The sequence below is a fragment of the Ipomoea triloba genome, chromosome 12 (genome assembly GCF_003576645.1).
Source record: "Ipomoea triloba cultivar NCNSP0323 chromosome 12, ASM357664v1".
Lineage (NCBI taxonomy): Eukaryota > Viridiplantae > Streptophyta > Magnoliopsida > Solanales > Convolvulaceae > Ipomoea > Ipomoea triloba.
The window spans coordinates 28257744-28281709 of NC_044927.1; the positions used below are offsets into that span (position 1 = coordinate 28257744).

General features: G+C 34.3%; 1 protein-coding gene, 1 long non-coding RNA gene and 2 other non-coding genes across 4 annotated transcripts; all 4 read right to left on the reverse strand.

Moving 5' to 3' along the window:
* Window positions 1–475: 475 nt before the first annotated feature.
* LOC115998246 (protein S-acyltransferase 8-like) lies at window positions 476–3655 on the reverse strand. The gene is made up of 5 exons (XM_031237751.1): window positions 3418–3655; window positions 2343–2528; window positions 1739–2029; window positions 1302–1532; window positions 476–1151 (listed from the first exon to the last, which is right to left on the reverse strand). Exons 1-5 carry the CDS (start codon window positions 3460–3462, stop codon window positions 729–731), a joined length of 1176 nt encoding a protein of 391 aa, XP_031093611.1. The 5' UTR covers window positions 3463–3655; the 3' UTR covers window positions 476–728.
* A 1232-nt stretch (window positions 3656–4887) lies between these two features.
* On the reverse strand, window positions 4888–4996 carry LOC116000587. The gene has a single exon (XR_004094161.1). It is a non-coding gene; the product is annotated as a small nucleolar RNA snoR99 (small nucleolar RNA).
* A 63-nt stretch (window positions 4997–5059) lies between these two features.
* Window positions 5060–5177, reverse strand: LOC116000559. The gene has a single exon (XR_004094134.1). It is a non-coding gene; the product is annotated as a small nucleolar RNA SNORD14 (small nucleolar RNA).
* A 1757-nt stretch (window positions 5178–6934) lies between these two features.
* Window positions 6935–8143, reverse strand: LOC115998643. Its single transcript, XR_004093937.1, has 2 exons — window positions 7835–8143; window positions 6935–7655 (listed from the first exon to the last, which is right to left on the reverse strand). It is a non-coding gene; the product is annotated as an uncharacterized LOC115998643 (long non-coding RNA).
* Between the last annotated feature and the right edge of the window lie 15823 nt (window positions 8144–23966).

A 23966-nucleotide genomic window follows, 5' to 3' on the forward strand; every position in this document is an offset into this window, starting at 1 on the left:
ACTTTCTATCATCTTTCTTCTTTCTTAGCTGCATATATACAAAACAAACTTGTGATCTGAGCTGACCTAAGCAGAGCAGAATTTTGCACAATATGATTATCAATCAAAGTGGTGACTGGTGAATTTGGAAATTTCAGAGCCCACACGGCACATTATATTACTGGCCCACTTCTACTTTTTAGTGTATGGGCTATAGCCCGCAAACCACCCAGATCTAGTCAAAGACCCAAGGTGTTTTTTTTTGGCATTAGGCTCTTTTATTGACTAATCTAAATATCAGTCAGTCTCCCATATTTTTTTGTTGACACAAAAATAAGATAAAAGAAAGAGCTCCATGTGCTAGCTCTGATTCATTGTTTGGGATTTTGATTCAGGAGCACTACTGGTGTAACTGTGTTCTTGCAATCTTTTTTTTTTTTGTAAAATATATGCATGCAAGTCATCCTCATCAGTCTCGGTCTGTCATATACATGACTTGAAAACATAAACAAAATGTAGGATATAATAGGATGTATATGTTTACAGAGGAAAGAATTCAACAACCTTTAATATCGCATAATATTCAAAATGAGAGAACAAAACGACATATATGTGGTAAAGATTGCAGAAAGCAGAATGGCACAATCTGCCTGAGTAAAGTTCACAAAATAAATTGAAGAGGCAGGCAGCACAAGCAAAGCCGCCCGGAGTTTATCACCACCTCAAAATTGCACTTCAAACCAAGCACCTCAGCTAGCTAGGTAATTCAATCTTCTACCCAAGCTAGAATGGTAAGTTGATCTGGAGGAGGATTCCAGACCCAATGCAGCAAAATCAAGTTCAGGAGACTTGTGAGGCGTTGTATCGCTGCCTCTACTTCTAACATCACTGATCTCTTCTTCAGAGTTGCGTCTTTGGGATATCTTCAGAAGATCATCGCCAATGTCAACATCATCTTCTACCTTTACTCGTCTCCTATCCTCAGAATTATCTACTGCTGCTGCTTCGTGGATTCGGGGGGGTTTTGCACATTCTTCATTCACATATCCTTGGAAATTGTTTTTTGAAGCTTCAATTCTTGTGCACAATACTTCAATGCAATTGTTCACGCAACCCCTGTTGTACACATTGATCCTGTTGTCTGCTCTATGCCGAAAGTTCTCATATGTGGTCTGCAATCATCAATCCAACAAAACCAACCTTAGCTTCTGTTTATTATATATGCATGCCAATTGCCAAATGCTTAAAATGTTAATCCAAACTAATTTATAGATCACATATATTTTAGATCATCTATGACCAAACACAAGTATAAATATGACCTGATTTTTGCTTATAAGGTACAAATGGAACCCAGTGAGACCGCCAACGAACCAGAGTGACACAAAGCAATAGGCCATCAATACCAAAGATGCTGGTGATTCTTTCATAGCCCTCCAAACAGTTCCATACTCATCCACAACAAATTTCATATGTAAGGCTGACATTGAAAACACGAAAGCACACAGCAGGGCTGTTGAAGAAACAAAGAGGAAGAACCACCGATAATTGCGCTGCACATTCACCCAAACAAATAAGTCTCTCTCTGTCTCACAGAATAAACAAAATTAAACTGCATTATGAAATTTTTAACTCTGAGGCTCAATCATCTTCTATAGTTTCCTAGTTACCACACCAACAAAATGTTGTAACATTGCATATAAGGCTCAGCACTTGCAAGAAACACAAAAACAGACACTATCATGTATAGAATGTATACCTTTCCAATGCATTGGCCCACCCAAGGACAATGGTGATCAAATCGCTCCACACAATTATCACATACAGAGCAATGAGAGCACCTTGGAGGACGAAACACCATACATGTTTCGCAATACTTAACTCTCACAATTAAACCATTGACAATAACTTCTTTGGTTCGGGGCAAAGTTTTTCCACCAGCTTCAACAGAGGCAGAAGAATCATAATTTAATATTTCATCTGGGGGACGAGAATTACGAGGAACAATGCCAGGATCTTGTGTTGCAGTTAAAATCAGAAGCAGCAAGACCTGTTGCAACCAATATAACATTTGAATGTGTGTAGATGAGTTTGAGCATCAAATATATACTATACATAGAAGAAAGTCAAAATGCCTTCCAAATGGAAAGGGCAATTAAGAAAACTACATAACAAAGGCATTCAATGTAAGAGCTGAGGTTGGTAATTAATATGCTTTCCATGTGCTAATTAATAATGTGAGTTCAAATCCCCTTCCAACAGAAGTAGTGAAATAAAAAGTAGACAGGAAAGATTGTATGTATAGAGTATTAATAAAAACAAAAAAAGAAGGCCACTAAGCAGAGAGAGGTTCAGCAACTAACATATATTGTGAAAATGATTGTCACTGTCATAATCACATATCCAGCACTGCTTTCTTGAAACTGGTGCAGAAACTTCCTTGCAACAAAAGTACAAAAGATAACAACTGGGACGAGGATGAGCATCAAGGTTACTATCAATGACCTAGCATCTGGTCCAAATATCAGCCTCCCGTTGAGAAGGAACTTCTGCACAATAAGAGTTGTTAGCACCATTCTATTCTATTCTATTCTATTCTGAGACAGGCAGGCATCATTTATATTGGACATAGAGGCAAGGGAAGGAAGCAATATAGACGAGAATTAAGACACGAAAACCCTAAATATAAGAGATGAGATGATGTGCCATTGAATATATTTACCACCTCCTTTAAACCACTAATTAATGAGTGTGTAGACACTCTCTGCCACAAGGTCCAGAACTAGCTAGCATAGATGGTATACCAACTAAAGTTTTTACTGCAAATTACTCTAACCTTTGGACTCCAGGTACAGTTGTATCCACAGCATAGAGTTATTCTTGATACACTATCAAAGTCTTAATAGGCTCTAACCCAATGGGGTTCATTAGTATTTATTTAGTAGGCTGGCTGGGCATATTCATTAGAATTCATCTTCTCCAAAATGCCCTATTTTATTTGCTGCTTGTCTACACTTGCTCATCATTTAAGCTCCGATCCAGGACACTTCCCCCACAACAACATTTGCCAGATACGGAAGGAATGGAGTATAATTAGTGTTTTAAGGCTTTTCCAAACATGTCAGCCAGTTAACTTCAAGTCCTCCATCACCACCACTACTAACTTGTAAAATCCACTTGTCCCAATATCAAACTCACTGAAGAGAAGAGTGAAGACAAACAAAATAAAACAACCAAGGTACCTCAACTTAAACCACCCCCAATAATCAAATAGCACAGCAAAGAATAGTTACTTGCATATTATGCAACCCCAGGTTCAAATACAAGGATATCCCACAAAAATTCAATCTTTTAACACACCCACTGTCCTCAAACAAAAAAGGTAAATAAATAATATGTAGAAATAGATGATGATGGAATTGAGGCAGAGTAACATACGTTTTTTCCTTTCCAGGCTTGGTATAGGCGCAGGGGTTTGGCCATTCCCTCACCCTCAGTATGGTAACCAGGAGGAAGAGAATGCAAAAAATTGTAGTAACTTGGAATGGAATCATTGCTCCTTCACTTTCAATTTTCCCTCTTTTCTTTTTCTCATTTCCTTTTCTTTAAACATAAAAATTCGTGTTAAAAAAAAAAAAAAATCAAAATGGCGGTCCTGTCCTGTGGTTCAAATGCGGTGGTGGATTTAATGATGGCTGCTGCTTTATCTTTTTCTCTTTTCTCACCCAAACTCTCTCTCTCTCTCTGCTTTATTTAAGCATATTATATTTGAAAAATGCGATCTGAAATTTCATTCTCTATTTTTACTTTTACTGTTGCAGATAGTAAATCTCTACTCCATGTAATATGAGTATGAATCTTTTTACTTTTTTTTTTAAATCAAACATTCTATTCTCTTTTAGTTGATGATGGTGAATTGGTTATTATTATTATTATTATTTAATTACATACTTTAAAATGCAATAACAAATGATGTATCAATTCATTTTCTAAAAAAATGAAAAGTAGGAAAAATATTAATATCAATATTCACTATTATGTGCACTGTTTCATAGATGAAGCATAAATTTAGATGACAAATAAGACTGAACCCCAATTGTTACATGTGTATGCAGTTTTCAACGATGAAGCTTAAATTTACATAATATACAGAGAGAGAGAGAGAGAGAGATGGAAGCAATGGTTAAACAATCGAATAAGAGAGGGCAGAATAGGCTAAAGGAATTATTTTGGGATAACAATTGTAGTGTGTGCACCACCACATACATACATTTCACAAAAACCCCATTCATTATGATTACAATACCGGTGCTTGCATTTCTACCTAACACTACAATATACTCCAATAAATACTACAAATACAAATCTATTAATAACAAAGTCGGTCTGGTACTTGGATTCTCCCTCCGCCTCATGCCTCATGTATATCTATCGGTGACCAAATCCTCCCCCTCCGGACGTTGGTAATTAATTGCAATCAAATCAGCAGCTAAAATGTCCACCTGCCGTATCAACAACAACAGCTACCTCACCTCATTTGGATTTTGGAGAAAGTAAACATCACCATACATGATACATTTACTCACTCACTGCAGCTTATTATATTATAAATAAAATGACAGCAATAATAATAATAGCAAGTAAAATAACACATGTTTCAGGAGACAGGTAATACAAAGCGATTTAAAAAAGATTCGCAGTATTGGTTAAGCCTGAACAAAACATATAACATTTAAAAGAAATGTAGTAACTTTTATGCAAAAGCTCTTAGGCAGCCGACCGCTGCGAATGCTTTAAGAGACCATACAAGCATCAACACTTGAGGAAGAAGCAGCAGTAGCAGTAGGAGTTCCAATATAATACATCCATCCAACTATTAGTATTAGTATTAGTATTAGTATTTGATTGATATGTACCACCCAACAATGATCAGCACCAGAAACGAAGAAAAGGCAGTGCTGACAAAGTGAAAAGGATGGAAGTAGCATATCTGGGACATTGTTCATCCCTTAAGCAATTCATCGATCCATGCTAAAGGGCAAGATGTTTAGTCCCAACAAAAAATAACGCTATATGTATGTGTCTCAGACATCCAAGGAAAGCAGCATAAGCTCTCAAGCCCGGCGAAAGGCGAAAGCTCTTAGACGGCCACTGCGAATGTTTTGAGAAACAAGCCTTCAAATTTCTCATCACAGACACCAACCAATCAACCAACAAAATTGATCTAATCGAATCTAACCTAACAACAAATACAAATAAATTACACTACACTGCCAGGGGAGTTGCCGGCAGCGGAACGTCTCACTCGTCAAAATGCGAATGTAGTAGAAGAACCATGATCCTCGCTGATTACATATTTATGTAGGTTTAGGGTTACGGCCTAGTAGATCGTGTTAGGGTTTGTAGAGATTGGGGTAGCTAGAACAATCTGGAATCTGGATTCCGGGATAGTTTGGGCCACCTGGGCTTGGACAACAGAATTAACATGGGCTTACAGTAATTAGATTATGGCAGTAGTTGGCTTGTGGGCTTGGATTGCAGTATATGGCCTTTTTGGATCGCTGTAGTCCAAGTCCTCTTCTGGGCTTCGTAACTCACCTTCTACTTTTTTCTTTTTCTTTTTTCTTTTTTAAACAGTCCTCCAAATATATATATATATATATATATATATATATGAGTGCGTTCAGGTGCGAACCAGTCGCCCATGAAAAAAGTGAGAACGCGTGTCATCCGTCCACGTGTACAAATCTAACGGATCAAAAACACGTACTATTTAAAAAAAAAAAATCGGTGACATTTTCGTAAATAATTGAACATTGAAGTGCAAGTAAAATGTATTACAAGTGCAAGTAACAGTTTCATATAGTGAACCTAAACGCAAGTAAATTGTATTACAAGTGCAAATAAAATGTATTACAAGTGCAAGTAAAATATATACTGAGCATCAATACTAAGTGCACCTAACGTTATAATTAAGTACCTACATGCAAAATTGTTAACAAGGTAAATTAATTGCACTTGTAAATGAAATTAGGTGCTGATAAAGTATATATGCGGTCACATGGTAGAATACGGCCAAATATACTTTGTTATTTATGAATTGGGTACAGAGGAGTTATACTCTAAGTGTAGCTCGTCAACGTGACAGTGGGTTAGATGTTCCCGAGCCACTTAACTATTCAAGAGAGAAAACAACCAAAAGTCCTTCACCTAGCATTAAAATGCGATATTTATAGAGTGTTAGGGGACATGCATGTGTCGGTCCTATGGTATGAATGCTGTGTGGAGGCTATGCACGCACGGGACCAGATGCATGCCCATTGCCTTTTGTCCAAGTGCCCGACAATTATGGGTCATGGCGGAAGAGGTGCTTCAAGGCAAGAAGGTCGAGCCGACCAAACCCGAGCGGTTCCCATGAGCCATGCCCTAAAGGCCTCCTAGGGAGATAGATCGGGAGGTCGATGGTTTGATAGACCGGTTGACGAGAGGTTCGGCCTCGCCATGCTCTACAGATCAGGGATTGATCATCATACGGTTGCAATAATTTATATAGAGAGGAGAGAGAGGGGTAAATGTTTCAATAGAATTAAATAATATTTTTATTATAGAAAAGTTATTATCCATTAAGGTGACTTGATGGTTTTAGACATTTTGTTGTTTTGAAAGGTTTAGGGATCAAAACTGAATAATTATGTCTTTTTGTCTCCATTGAGCCTTTTTTCTGGCCCGCCCTAATTGAAATTACCTACATATTACTGCTATATATGCATATCTATCTTTCATATATCAACCTAGCTAGGTAGCTAGCTTATATATAATATATAATATAGAAAATAAAATTAAAAAGTTGGATATATGCATGGTTGTTAATTAATTAGATCCATGCATCATCAAAACATAACAGATGGAAGCGCTGCGCTACATATTCACATCTACTATACATTACACATGCATATATATTGAATTGATATGATATGATAATACTATAAACTAACATTATTACATTGGCGCTATGTAACATACATTATATATCTTAAATATTATATATACATACAAATCCATCATCACTACTTCCTATAGCGCAGCGCAGCTAGCTAATTAACCATATATATATATATATATATATATATATATATATATACTCTACGCCCTCTGATCTTAATTGCAACTATTATATTAATATATTATAACGTAAATTGCAACTGACTAACAACGCCTAATATAAGCTAGCAACTTAATTACATGGATAGGCCGGGTGATCTATCAGATCCACATACAACTTAACGGACATTCGTACTCTTAGTTAATCGACTAATTGAAACTGTATCTATATATATATAAAGTTTAGTTTTCAAAAAAGAAAATGGATGGATGGATGGATCTGATCTTATATTTGCATGCATGCATGCATGCAGCTCGCGATCGAGCTATCTAGAATTGGTATATATATTATTGTTGTGGATGAGATGGATGGGATCAATTATGAATAGGAGGTTTCTTCTGAGCAGGAGTGTAATCCTCGTTGTTTATGTCTATGTCTATGTCTACTGTGGTCTTGGCCGGTACCTTCTTCTTTGTAATTACTACAACACTTTGACGATGGTGATGATGATTCCTTGTATGTTTTTTAGCTCCTTCCAATTCACTGCTTGCACTTCTCAAATTTCTCCCTGCACCTGCATTCACCATCCAAGAATATATATTATTTAGTATTTACCAACTTAACGTATAGTATATATAGTAAGCCAGCCTAAGCGAGCCCGGTCATTCATATAATTAATAATGCAAACCAACCAATATAAAAACTATTAATAGATGGATGAGAGATGATATATATATATATGGATTTACATACCTTGAGTAGCGATTAACATGAAGCAAAGCAAGAAAGAGAGCAGCAAGAAGCAGCGGCGGCGTGTTTTGGGCATCACCATCTGATCTTCGTTCTCTTCTGCAAATTAATTAAGTGCAGCTAGCAATTAAGCTAGGTAGCTAAGATCGAGATGGATGGGCGGGCGGATTTGTGTGGAAATTGAAATTGATCCAAATGAGTGATCGAGTTAAATGGATGGGATATGATAAAGAAGCTGCATGCGGTGCAATTTATAGGGTGCAGGCCGGCCGACCGGCAGACGACAGATTGATCCTATCGATATATGGAATGCCCGGCCCGCAAGAAATGAAATTGTATCAATTCAATCAGCTAGAGTGGAGTAGAGTATAGTACAATACTACGGGTAGCGCGAAATGATCCAAAAATGCAAGCAAGATTATTAATTGCAGTTGGTACGTAGGTCAATCATGTTGAAACCTCGATCTCAGTATTAGCGGCATGAGGGCCACAACAGGTCACCTTCACTCTAAATCAATCTTCAATTCCTTTCATTTATCTATATCTAATTTTCTTTAATTTATGCAGCATGCATACCGCCCTACCTACCTACCTACTATTTACCTGCATACTATACGCTACCTATTGCATGTACTTGCATTTTATGTTTCACACACACTTTCTAACTTTAATTTCACTGTATGTATTCCACGGCCTATTATATTAGTAGCTCTTGTCTCGAGTTAATTATATTAATTTATTTCATTGTGATCCTTTACATATTAGGATTATATAGCTAGTTGGGCTTTATTCAAAACACAAATTCAAATAAAAATGACATATTTTTCCCTTTAATCAAATTAAAAGTATTGTATTGTTTCCTAAAATATAATTAGCAATAACAAGTTTATGCAATGTGACTTCTACTACTGATTGGAAAATCTAAAAGTGCATGGATGCTAAACAACCAAGTTGATTAACCAAACATTTATATTGATTTTTAACTAAGCTAAACAACCAATAGTGGTCAAATAAGTCAAAATTGACTGATAGGCTAACTATTTTACCAAACAAGGCCATAATGTTTGATAAATAGTTGTTGGTTATTAATTGATTGAGTTAGTGAGTTTGATTAGTTGATAACATTAGCTGATTGTAAAATGGTATTTGGTAAATTAATTGTTAAATGATAGTTGATTACATGCAAAATGTCTTTCTCAAAAAACTGTTTTGAGTAGTGTTTTGAATTTTAGCATTTTGAAGCAATAAGCTATTACAAAAAGAACTAATTAATCAAACACTTATTTGAATGTTTAACCAAGTCAAACGAGCAAATAGTGATCAAATAAATCAAAATTGACTAATAAATTAACTATATTAAATCAAATAGCCATTGTGTCTGGTTGTGAAAATCATATGCACCCAAAAAGAAAAACTGTATAGTATGTAGTATATAGCTAAGCTAGCATTGCATTATCATTTTGTAAATATCTTTAATACGACATAGTATGTAGGTATGTGATTTATTATATTACATATTTTTATGGACTTAACATACATGTCAATATATAAAAATTATTTTGAGTACTTAATTCCGAGGAACAGAAGGGACCATCTTAATTTAGAGATAAGGCCGTGGAAAATGATTCCTAAGTAAATTCACATGGCATGTAGCCTCTTGGTGGGTGCATATTGTCTTCCATCATTGTCCTCTTATCAAACATTTTGATATTCAACTTGATGTTTGCAACAGGTCTGGCCGTCTGGGTAGCTCATATCAAATACCGCCCCACTATCCTTTTCATACTAATTTCACTGTACATATTATTTTTGAGTACTATTGACTCTGTTACAATGTAGTATTTGTTCGTAACTATTTTCTCAACCAAATGAAGCACAAAGAGCCAATATCGCCTCCACTGAGTCTCGAACCCACCCCTTCCCAAGTGGGGATGCAACCGGGTGTCATATTATTATTATTATTATTATTATTATTATTGTTGTTGTTGTCGTCGTCGTCGTCGTCATCGTCGTCTCATATATAGAGATGAAATAAATTGAAGTAGCATTGAAGAAAATTTATTCAAGTAGGTAAGTTGGTAGAAATCTTGATAGGAAAGCTTGAAGTAGAAAGAGCAAGGTTCAAATCTCAACTACAACAAAATTAAAGTAGAAGACTTGATAGCATGGTAGCACAAGGTTGATAAAGAGGGAGCATGGTTCGAAACCTATCAAGAACAAATAAATCAAGTAGAAGACTTGAAATAGCAAAGGTGGTAGAATGTTGGGAAGTGGCCACGGACGGGTCCAGCAGCAAAGAGGGTGGGGTTCCCGTGCAGATATCCGCAACAACTACTCTACGCAACGAAAGGCATACATCTAGGACGATGGGGGAAATGGTTAAGTTGAGAACGAACGACAACGAAAGGCATACATCTAGGACAACGAAAGGCATACATGACAACGAAAGGCATACATCTAGGACAACGAAAGGCATACATCTAGGACGATGGGGTACATCTAGGACAACGAAAGGCATACATCTAGGACGATGGGGGAAATGGTTAAGTTGAGAACGAACGACAACGAAAGGCATACATCTAGGACGATGGGGGAAATGGTTAAGTTGAGAACGAACGACAACGAAAGGCATACATCTAGGACAACGAAAGGCATACATCTAGGACGATGGGGAGAACGAACGACTAATGGTTAAGTTGAGAACAACTACTCTCCGCAACAAAAGGAATACATCTAGGACGATGGGGGAAATGGTTAAGTTGAGAACGACTACTCGAGACCCCCTTTGGTGAATGGGACCGAGAAAATGATGAGAATGGTTAAGTTGAGAACAACTACTCTCCGCAACGAAATGGTTAAGTTCAGAACAACTACTCTCCGCAACGAAAGGCATACATCTAGGACGAGGGGGGAAATGGTTAAGAGGCATACATCTAGGACGAGGGGGGAAATGGTTAAGTTCAACCAAGGAGACCCCCTTTGGTGAATGAGACCGGGAAATGGTTAAGTTCAACCAAGGAGACCCCCTTTGGTGAATGGGACCGAGAAAATGATGAGAATCACAGATTGATGGCCATCGACTTAGACCGTTAGACCGTGTCGAAGAGAAGAGGGAATTGGCTAATCGAAGAATAGTAGGGTACCATAACATTAAAAGTCAAATTGTACACGATGCTCGGGTTAGACCCCGATATTTTCAGGTCAAAGATTACGGGCTTAGAAGAAGAAAGGCTAGCCGATCTTTGGAAGGGGGGAATTGGGAAGGACTGTATGTGATAACGGCCATCGTTCGACTCGGAACATATAAGTTAGAGACCACGATCGGAAAGCCTATAGACCAGATCTAAAATTCTGAGCACTTAGTTTCCTTTTACCATTAGAAGTTACTTGTGTAGTAGGTGTGTTGAGGTTGATCGAGACATATAGTTGATGGTCTTGTAAGCCCGGTCGATTGGTGTTGTAATTTGCCTTTGTAACTGTTCTGTTGATGGTCGGGCTGAGCTTGCTCTAATTTTTGGTGGATTTCTTTATTGTGCGTTTTCTAACACTATCGCTACGTTTTTGCATACTTAATGGTAAGATCACACGTTAAGGTCTAACCGCATTTGAGATGACATGTGTGTGTGTGTGTTTAATTAGTTTCAAATGTGAACCTGTATATTATTGTGCATTGTTGATCTTGCTTGATCTTGTGCTTTATAATAATTTTGACTTTGTAAATGTACATCACTGCACCACTGCACAATTGCACAACTGCACCACTCCTCAGATCTTGTTCGTTCAATCTCACATCTTAACGGTACATGGGGATTCATAAAGTTCAAATGATAGCAATGATTCACACTTGGAACGGGCCATATATATATATATATATATAATGTGGAGATGAGATGCGATGAAAAACAGAAGGCTGAAATAATTATTAAGTAATAATATGAGAACATTATTAAGTAATAATCAAGAGTATCCATCATATCACCGGGCCAAGTGAGACTTAGGATGGAGAAATGGTCTTGTTTTTGGATGTCTAAAATTGACTTGGCAGGAGACATCATGTGAGGTGAGAACCACCCATGCTCAATCACGTGACTTGCACCACGCCACAACCTACTACCCCTCACTTCTCCGCCTCTCCCGCCGGCATCGCGATAAAACGTCGCTTTGCCCATTAGGCCCCGCCCCACAACCACTCTTTAGTCTTTACTTAAAAAAAAATAAAATTATTCAAGTGTTTTTTGATTTTATGGATTATATTATAGAGCTTAATCAGGTTATGAACATGTCTCTTAGACATATGAGGAGATAAATATAGTTAATCTAATTTCAAAATTCATGTTTGCATATAAATCACGTAGTCACATAATTAGGTACGTAAATCACTATAAGCAAGCTAAGTCAAGTAAGATTTTTTATCTACTCAATTAATGTCTTGTGACACGCTTTACATTTCTTCATCTTCAATTCACCTACTCACGTTCATTTATTGCTTTCTATTTACTAACTATTTTGGATTGAATTAGATTGGATGCGCTTGCTTAATTATTGCTATTTATCTTTACTATATTCTATCTATTAAATTTCAATTTTTTTTTAATGTTTTATCGTGTATTATCAACTTACAAAAGGTATAGTATCAATTTAATTTATACCCTAGAATGTATCGTAATTATATTGCATCATATGATTGACATTTTGTTAATTTGTGAGTGATTTGAATAGTTACGTTTAAGCTAAGAGGCATGAATCTGTTGTGGGAGCCGAACATGATTTGAGACAGTTGCTAGTTTCCTACAATACTATACAAAATGTACAATGTCACATGGTTTTGTTGGGAATGGGCAACACTAATAATCGGGAAGATGTCTTCAATCTGGAGGTGACGTTTGACAAAACCAATTAGGATTCTATTACCATCTATCTTTAATTTCATTGATTATTGACAAATGATGATGCCATTTTTGTCTTATTTCACTTTGAATTGAAACTTCAAGGCCCCTCAATCATCATCTTCAATTTGTTTGCCATATATATATGAAAAATTTGCGAGTTTGGTCCTGGGTATAGTAATAATAATAATAATAATAATAATAATTTAATGCTTATGTGAATGTACTGTTGATTAAATAATTGATTCATCATTAGTGTATGCCGTCAACTTAATTAGTTGGTGAAGAAATTCATCAAATTATTACTTATACTAATTTAAGCACTGCTTTGATTAATTTTAATATAGTATATGTAGGCAGTTGGCTTGACATGAATGAACATTGTTTTGCAGAGTAAAAATGTAAAATATTGTTTTGATTCCACTATCTGAGCTTTAATTTGATCGGGAAGGTGTTGGTAAAAATAAACTAGTGACCTTTTTTGGTACGAGAATTATGTTCTATCCACGATAATTTATATTGTGGACAAGGGTCACTAGTACAGATTGTTAGGAAAATAATACTACGAAAATAATATTTCTGGAACAAGCACACGAAAAAAAAAGGATTTTCTGAGTAGGTGGTAAGCTTGAGTCGTTTTCTCACTACACTGTCTTTAAAACCTTATTTGCTATCTCTCTTAGTGCTAGGAGCGTTGTAGCCTAAGTTTTTCAGGATAAAACAAGCTACGATTCCAACGTTTGAGCATTCAAACTTGGAACCCGGCGAACAAGAACAAAGGTTTGAACACAGTAGGCAAAGAAAGAAGTAGAAGCAGAATTTTTGAGAGAGAAAATATATTTCGTTGAATTGTGTGTAATCTGCTGCTTCTACTATCAACTGATATAGGAGTTGATGGATTAAATATCATTTAATCATGGAATTAATCTATAATAAAAACAGGCTTATAACCCGTGTAATAGTAGACCACTACCTGAGAATTGATTCAAAAAATTAAAATTGGAATTAATTCAAAATTAATTCTATAGCAGATGAATCAATACTCTGAAAGGTCACTACCCGAATCGTACACGAGACGAGATGTGACAACGATGGGTTAAACCCGAGTTCATTAGATTACACGAGTGGACAACCATTCAACCAATGATTCGTGCTACCAGAAGACCGAACCATTACACGAGTCATCTAAGACCGAACTCATGACCACGAGTTGATGAGCTAGAGGACGAATTAGCGGTGACACGAGTTGATGGCCAGGCCGAACCATGAAAGACGGACGGATAGAAATTAAGGATTTTCCAACCACCTAAAAGTGGTCGGAAATGGCTTAAATTTGGTCAGAAACCTATGTTCCGACCATTTTGGATGTCCGGAAAAACCTTCCTCGCTATTTCCGACACCATTATTATTGTTGTTGTTGTTTTTGTTGTTTACTTATTTTCAAATTTGATTTAGGTAGAGAATTTATGTTATATAGGCACAAAATTTTACAACACAAGCCATAATTTCATAACATAAGACACACAATATGTTATTTGTTATACAACTATTAATTTGTTTCAGGTACAGGAGTCATACTCTTAAGGTATAAAATTGCATAACACAAGATATAGAAACTCACAATACAAGACAAATACAGATGTTTAAAAGAATATAACGTGAACTGAACAACCAAACTGTCGCCGTCAATATTCTATAAATCGTCGTTCAAAATTGGCGTCTATAAGACCAAGGTTCACAACACATTATGGATCATGATTCACAGTATAATTTTCCCTTCAAGCTCCCACCACTTGGTCACCCTTAGGGGCACCTTTTTTATGTTACTATTGGTAGCAATTTTAATATAATGATGGAGTTAATTTTTGTAGCGTTGCAAAAATGATTTGAGTTTATAAATGGTGATTTGAAGAATATTTTCTGAGAAAGTGGAGCTTGGAGATTGGAGAATTTAAGGCTATAAGCTAGAAAGAATGGTGAAGTGCATTTTATGATTCTGGGTAAAGAGGCAATGGCAATTGTTGAATTGGGGCTTAGGGGCTTTGTAGACTTAATAGCAATGCCAACTGGTCTAGTTGTATTATTGGGCCATTTATGTTTCTAGCCGATCCAATAGTCATTGGCAAATTTTATTGTAAACATCAAAATATATTCGTCAAAATCTCCTCTTGCCCAATCCACATCGAATGGACAAGAGAAGCTATGGCTTCTTTACTCAAGCTTCTTAGTAACATAATTTCTTTTTTAAATTAAACGGGGGTGTTTTGAGAAAGAATTATTCTTCCCCAAACACTGTTATTTAGTAGCATTTGGGAAATCCACCATTTGCCAAACAAATTCAATATTTTTTAATAGGAATTAGCATCATTATATTTAGATTTAATTAGAAATATAATAATAGCATACTGCATACGTATGAATAAAATTAAAAATATGAAAAGTAGGTTGATAAAAGAAAGAGATGAGACATATATAAAAGTCCCACAGTTGAGGGTTGTTTAAAGTGGGCGTCCCACTCATATATGATATATACTTGCCTCCTCTATATTTGGGGCACCAACACCTACTATTTCTCGCAATTCAACTTACTCATTCCTTATAAAAACACGAAATCAAAATAATTAATATAATGCTTCTCTTTTTACCCACACCATACCTACTGCTTAATTTAGTGGAGCCCAGAATTTTCACTGTAAAAAACAGAGTAATTCATTAAATTGTAAGTACATCTGTTGAATGGGACAACATTACTTTAATTATGTGTATTCTCCTGTCATATTCTATTTTACCTCTCAAAACTTAATTAGTTTTATTTTAATTAAAAAAAATCGATCAAAAAGCTTTTGATTTAATTAATCTATACCCAATCACATATATATGCCTACATTTTGTACAAATTGTAATGTTTAATTATATTGTTTATTCGCGAATAAGTAATTGTGGATTTTAAAAATAAGCATTTTTATAAATTACTTTTGTCTATTTTTATTTAATTCACCTTTAATTTTTCCATTATTATACAGATAGAGACATACATACATAGTATATCCAAAACCAATTACAATACAATATAAGATTGAATCCTAAGTAGTTAGCTAATACCTAATCCTATATATGAAATATTGAATTATTGTGAGTAGCTATCATATATGTCCAATTAAGCTAAGCTAATTAAGCTGGGTGGTGAGTTGATGGTCCATGCAAAACCGCACTAACGTACACCGCATTATGCATATATGGGGTCCATCTCACCTTTCCCCTTCAATTTCATTCATTCATATATTTATTTAATTTAATTTGTAGTGGCTGCCTGCAGGCCGGCCTGTTAGTTTCATTCTCATCTTCAACTTCAACTCTTAATATAATTATATTATATATGGAGAAGAGCAAATCTTTCCCTTACCACTCATCATCATCAGCTAATTTCGACTTGGAGGGTGGTCGCACCAAATCCTACAGCTTCAATGGCCGGCGGCCTGCAGGAGAGTGTAACCCGGAGGTGAAGAGGAGGAAGAGGGTGGCGGCCTATAACATGTACGCCATGGAGGGTAAGTTGAAATCATCCTTGAGGAACAGCTTCAAGTGGATCAAGACCAAATTCACCCACACCTCCTACTACGATTCCTCCCAAACTAATTAACTCGATCATCAGATCAATCTACACCTACATACCCGGCCTGTATGCGTATGTATGTAGGCCGGATGGATCACTTGCCGCCCTAACTTTAGCTTATTTCAATTCCATCTTCCCATCCTCTTATCGATCTTCTTGTCGTACCTACTATACGTGAGTGCACTCTCATCTTCATCCAATTATATTGCAGGCCGCCCGCCCGGGGTTTCTTTTTCTTTTCCGATCCTTAGCTTAGTTAGTTTACTTTATGGCCGATCGATCTCATCCATCTCTATATAGATGTATGATAATGTAAAAGCTTTAATTATATTTTTGTAATATATATTATATTTGTGATATGTAATCCTGCTATTTATACTCTACCTACTTTCATTGGAATTATATTATATATATATTAATGATGTGAATTGTGGAAAGAGTACGAATTGAACATTATTTCTTTTTTTTTTTTTTTGAAAATGAACATTATTTCTAATCTTAGATGTATATATATTTATGTCTCGATGATATATATATATATATCACGTTGCCTAAAAAATTATTATATATGCATGCAAATTAAACTCAAGGCAATCCAGAACAAGTAATAATAATAAATTAAATATTTAATTTAAAATAACAATATATAATAATAGGCAAAATAAAGTTTAGTATATATGTGATTAATTACTCTTATAATATGCATGCATATCTTAAATCATTGAATTGGTATGATCAAGTCGGTTTCATTAGGTTGCTTGTTATACCAAAACCAACTAAATTAAGCATATCATCGATCAAACTCATATATAACTAGTTAGCAAGCTCGCTCTATGCAATAATTATTTAGTAGGTGGCAATTAATTAACACCAACCCAACCACTTACACAATTTAAATAGTTAAAGAAAATTTTACGGTATTATATACTCCGTAATAATGAAAAACTAAAAAAGTGTAGTTTGTTATAGTAGAATTGATTGTATATAAATATATGATGGTTTGTCGACTATTATAAAATGTGACGATACCTTTATTATTATTTCAAATCAGTGGTTACATGATTAAATTTCGATGGTGGGGGCATTGATGTCTTGATCTCTTGTAAATAATCATGAGTGCTTCATATATACGATGGTTTAGGAAAATTAAAGATGGAAAGAAGCAACGGTACATGCAAACTATATAAAATTGGAAATTAATTAGCTAGGATAGTAATATTTTTTGATTATGCAATATAATGCATGATTAGATTTTGGGGGAAGATTTTTGGTGAGAATTGAAATGGAATAGAAGTGGTTAGATGTATCCGCGCGCATGCAGATTAATTAGATGGATCAGAATGATACAGCTATGCCTATGAGAGTGTCAAATCCATCTATTATATATATTGTTGAGATAGGATATGAATGCATTTAGACCTGGCAATTATCGACACGACCCGTTAACACGACACGAAACCGGACACGAAAATAACGGGTTAGTGTTTAACCTTAACATGTCCCGGGTCGTTAACGGGTTGACCCGTTAAGAACCCGTTATGTTTTCGTGTCTTAACAGGTCAACCTGTTAAACCTATTAAGAACCCGTTTAACCCGTTAATATATCGTGTTAACCCGTTTACACAGACACGTTTAGAACCCGCTAAGAACCATTGTCATTTAGGTAAGAACCATTGTCTTTACAAAATATATCATGGACATGATTAAGAATGAATTTACTACATTAGGCCAAGATTATACACCAATTATTGATGTTCGACAATATTAAATTTAAATGTTTATTGTGTTCAATTTTATTCTAAAAACTAGTATGAACTTCTTTAATTATGATTTTTGGATGTTATTTTATAATTTTATGAATGTTATATATTGAATATTTTTTTAGTTTGTTTGATGGATTGAATTGTATGTTTTATTTCTTTTTGAGTTAATACCACAAATGGTCCTTTGACTATTGAGGTAGTACTCCTTTGAATCCTTGACTTTCAATTCGACCACAAATGGTCCTCTGACTTTTATTTTTTACCACAAATAGTCCTCTATTAAAATTTCTGTTAAATAGGTGTTAAATCTAANCTTAGATGTATATATATTTATGTCTCGATGATATATATATATATATCACGTTGCCTAAAAAATTATTATATATGCATGCAAATTAAACTCAAGGCAATCCAGAACAAGTAATAATAATAAATTAAATATTTAATTTAAAATAACAATATATAATAATAGGCAAAATAAAGTTTAGTATATATGTGATTAATTACTCTTATAATATGCATGCATATCTTAAATCATTGAATTGGTATGATCAAGTCGGTTTCATTAGGTTGCTTGTTATACCAAAACCAACTAAATTAAGCATATCATCGATCAAACTCATATATAACTAGTTAGCAAGCTCGCTCTATGCAATAATTATTTAGTAGGTGGCAATTAATTAACACCAACCCAACCACTTACACAATTTAAATAGTTAAAGAAAATTTTACGGTATTATATACTCCGTAATAATGAAAAACTAAAAAAGTGTAGTTTGTTATAGTAGAATTGATTGTATATAAATATATGATGGTTTGTCGACTATTATAAAATGTGACGATACCTTTATTATTATTTCAAATCAGTGGTTACATGATTAAATTTCGATGGTGGGGGCATTGATGTCTTGATCTCTTGTAAATAATCATGAGTGCTTCATATATACGATGGTTTAGGAAAATTAAAGATGGAAAGAAGCAACGGTACATGCAAACTATATAAAATTGGAAATTAATTAGCTAGGATAGTAATATTTTTTGATTATGCAATATAATGCATGATTAGATTTTGGGGGAAGATTTTTGGTGAGAATTGAAATGGAATAGAAGTGGTTAGATGTATCCGCGCGCATGCAGATTAATTAGATGGATCAGAATGATACAGCTATGCCTATGAGAGTGTCAAATCCATCTATTATATATATTGTTGAGATAGGATATGAATGCATTTAGACCTGGCAATTATCGACACGACCCGTTAACACGACACGAAACCGGACACGAAAATAACGGGTTAGTGTTTAACCTTAACATGTCCCGGGTCGTTAACGGGTTGACCCGTTAAGAACCCGTTATGTTTTCGTGTCTTAACAGGTCAACCTGTTAAACCTATTAAGAACCCGTTTAACCCGTTAATATATCGTGTTAACCCGTTTACACAGACACGTTTAGAACCCGCTAAGAACCATTGTCATTTAGGTAAGAACCATTGTCTTTACAAAATATATCATGGACATGATTAAGAATGAATTTACTACATTAGGCCAAGATTATACACCAATTATTGATGTTCGACAATATTAAATTTAAATGTTTATTGTGTTCAATTTTATTCTAAAAACTAGTATGAACTTCTTTAATTATGATTTTTGGATGTTATTTTATAATTTTATGAATGTTATATATTGAATATTTTTTTAGTTTGTTTGATGGATTGAATTGTATGTTTTATTTCTTTTTGAGTTAATACCACAAATGGTCCTTTGACTATTGAGGTAGTACTCCTTTGAATCCTTGACTTTCAATTCGACCACAAATGGTCCTCTGACTTTTATTTTTTACCACAAATAGTCCTCTATTAAAATTTCTGTTAAATAGGTGTTAAACAAATAGTCCTCTATTAAAATTTCTGTTAAATAGGTGTTAAATCTAAGGGTATTATCGTCAAATTGATATATATAATGGTCATAAAATAAAAATGTTTAGAATTTTTCATATATATAATGGTCATAAAATAAAAATGTTTAGAATTTTTCACCAACAAAATGGTCATAAAATAAAAATGTTTAGAATTTTTCACCAACAACCATAATTGAAACAATTAACAAATATAAATACTCCTAAATAAAAAATAATGCACCTTATAACAAATATAAATACTCCTAAATAAAAAATAATGCACCTTATATCTCGTAATTATGCTCCTAAATAAAAAATAATGCACCTTATATCTCGTAATTATGTGTACAAAATGAAGATTTAATATTAGAGCTATCTGATTTAATTTAACCAACAGATTAAAATGGAATTTTTTTTTTCAAAAACATTGCTTCCATTATTTTCATGGAATCATGGTTGTTCATACATGGCTGATTAATATTTCACACTCTTCATTAATCGATCAAACATTTTGTTTGGGACATAACTGAAAGCCGCCACAATTGAATTAATATAATTAATCAATTACAAATTGCAGACATTTAATCATGAATTTTTATTTAATTTGTTCATTTATGTAATTTGTCACGTCCATTTTGTTTTTATATTCATTAACTTAATGTTTATTAATGTTTGAAATTAATTATGTTGTCATATAATTATAAAAAAGAAATAATCATAATAATATAAATCAATTTGACGATATTACCCCTAGATTTAGCACCTATTTAACAGAAATTTTAACATAGGACTATTTGTGATCAAAAATAAAAGTCAGAGGACCATTTGTAGTCGAATTGAAAGTCGAGGACTAAAAGGAGTACTACCCCAATAGTTAAAGGACCATTTGTGGTATTAACTCTTTCTTCTTTATATAATTTAACTTTAAATTTTAGTTTTTAATATATCAATAGATTTAGCGGGTTTAAACGGGTTTCGTGTCATATCGTGTCGACACGATCCGAAACCCGTTAACAAAACGTGTCAACCCGTTTAACCCGTTAACAAATCGTGTTCGTGTACGTATTACAATTTTGAACCCGTTAACCTTAACGTGTCGTGTTCGTGTCGTTATCGTGTCGACCCGTTAACGAACCTGTATACACGAATTGCCAAGTCTAAATGCATTTATGGCATGCCGCATTTCTTGAAAGCCTAGACCGCGGAGATGCCAGCCGGTGCCCCTAAGCTTTTGGCCGCGAGTGTGCAGTGGTTGGGGACGGTCAGTGACTGCCAGTGGGCTTTTAGGCCCAAGGAGAGGGTGGCGAACGGTGGTTTGATCGTTACATCAAGTTTCATATTATATTGCGAAATTTAATTCAAAAATTATGTATCTGCAATTAATATATTTTATATTTATAGTTAATAAAATTTTTACTTTAAATAAATTGAAGATACATAACATGATAATTACAGACACATAAATTATTAACAGCATATACGAAAATATGTTAACTGCAAACATATAAGATGTTCGTTAATATGTTATATGTCTGCAATTAAAATATTTTGTATCTACAGTTAATAATTTATGTGTCTGTAGTTATCATGTTATGTGTTTATAATCAGCATGTGATATACCTTCAATTTCATTTTTATTATCAAATGTCTTTACATATTTATTTATTTATTTTTTACTATTGACTCTGTTACAATGCAATATCTATTTATAACTACTTTCTCAACTTACTGAAATACAAAGAGCCAATATCACTATCATTGAGACTCGAACTCACCTCTTTCATATGAGAGTGCAATCGGGTGTCGTCTCCAATATAATTCTTACAGTTTATATGTCGGGTTCATCCAAACCGCAATTCGTTGAGAGAGGATATAAAGAACCATGCATGCGTTATATTAGTATATACGGAGTACTTTTCTTTGGGAGAAGAAAAGTATATACCATGAGTGCGTCATCCCGGGGTTCACTTCGCATACAATTTGCATGCGCCCGCCTTAAATTTGAAAATGGATTAAGAAAACGACCTCAATTAATTCAGATATATGGACCTAACCCCCAAATATTGAGAATGAATATTCAAAGGTAAGGTTAGAATCAATATATATATATATTACTTTTCGATATTCATCTTCCACCATCCGCATTTGAACCATTTTTTAAGGTTCATGATTTTCTTTCTTTAAGTGTGTGGTTTATGTGCTTAAGGTGCGTTAGTTCTTTAGTAAAAATTTAATGTGTGTTTTTGTTGAAATTTAAGGTGCGCCGATTTAAAACCTTAGGTGCGTAGTTTCTATACTTAAGATGCATCAATGAAAATATTTAGGCATTCCATTTTAAAATTTTAAGTGCGTGATTTATGTTCTTAAGGTGCTTTGTTTATGTGCTTAAGGTGTGTGATTTGTGTACTTAAGTTGCGTCACTTTCATGCTTAAGATTAAGTTGTTTGGTTCATTCCATACACGTTTTTTTCATTGATTTGAGTCGTTGATCTAGATTTTATCAATGACTCAGATTAAATCGCACTTCCGCACATTAGCAAGTTTTGCACCTCTCTCTCTCTCTATATATATATATATATATATATATATGGATGTTCATGTGCGCCCTGGTCATTAGATTAGATCAAGTCATCAAATCAACGCGCAATATATATATGTTACAAAATACACCATTTTACGTACTAAAATGCACCAGAAGACCGATAAAACACACAATTTCACACTATAACCCAATGCACATATTCATTTAAAATTCACCAATATACGTAATAAAACGCATCATTCTACGTATTAAAATGCACCACAACGTGCCTTATGTCAGGTTATAAACATGCACTATTTACACATATTAGACAATATTATGTGCTAAAATATGCACCATTCTACGTATTAAAATGCACCACAACGTGTGTTAAAATGCACAATTCCATTTGTTGAAAATCCCCATCCCAGATTATAAACATGCATGCACTATTACACTTATTAGAAAACATGTGTTAAAATACATACCATTCTGCTTGACCACAAAGTCTTTGGCCTCAGAAAAAAAAAAAAGCTTAAAACCTCAAAACAATTTAAAATCTTATTACCTTTAAAGCCCTCAAACTCTCAAAACCCTTGTTCATCCGCCGATTAGGCTGGCAGCGAGAAGTGAGGGAGAGGCAGCGCCGCCAGCGGGCGGTGGTCCGGCGACAAGATATTTTTTAAAACGTGGTGATAATTTCATAATTAGCACCAATTTTACTATGCTAACTTAATTGAACACTAAAATTTAATTTGTAATTCTCAAAAAAATTTCAGGTTTATACATTTAATATTAACATATTGCACATTTAGTATATATTAAAATGTTGCACTTCAAAAATGCAAAAATGCAAAAATGTAATACACTTAGAGTTTGAATTTTAGATTTTATGAGTGAATTTTTTATTTTATAAATATATATAGCGCGGCACGTATAGTGATATCGCCCAACCCAGTATTAGTTCAACCTCCATTTTAGCATGTATTCAATTCAGTTGTGAGTGGTCACCAAAGTCTCCTGCGGACTTTAATTAGTGAATTTTTAACGAAAAGGTTGTATAAAATCCACCACTGTTGGGCACCCTATAATGTCCTTTTCTTTGTGGACCATCATATTCAATTCCTACATTCCTCGCACCTTTAACTATCCTTCTCATTAATTTCACTCCGTCAATTCCATGTTCAATTCTAACTATTTATAACACAAATTTACTAATTTTAGAAATCAACTTAATATATGCTTCCTTTTTTTTGCTATATTCATCTACTTGCAATTTAGATTTATTTTCCCCTCTTGTTTGTAAATATGTTTAGTTATTTTAGGAAAGAAGAATATAAACACGTAATTGATAATAGTTGTCGGTCAATATTGTTATAAAAAACTAGTCATGTTGTAGTTTTGACCACGTATTTATTTAATTCATGATGATTTTTTTAAAAAATAATTTTCA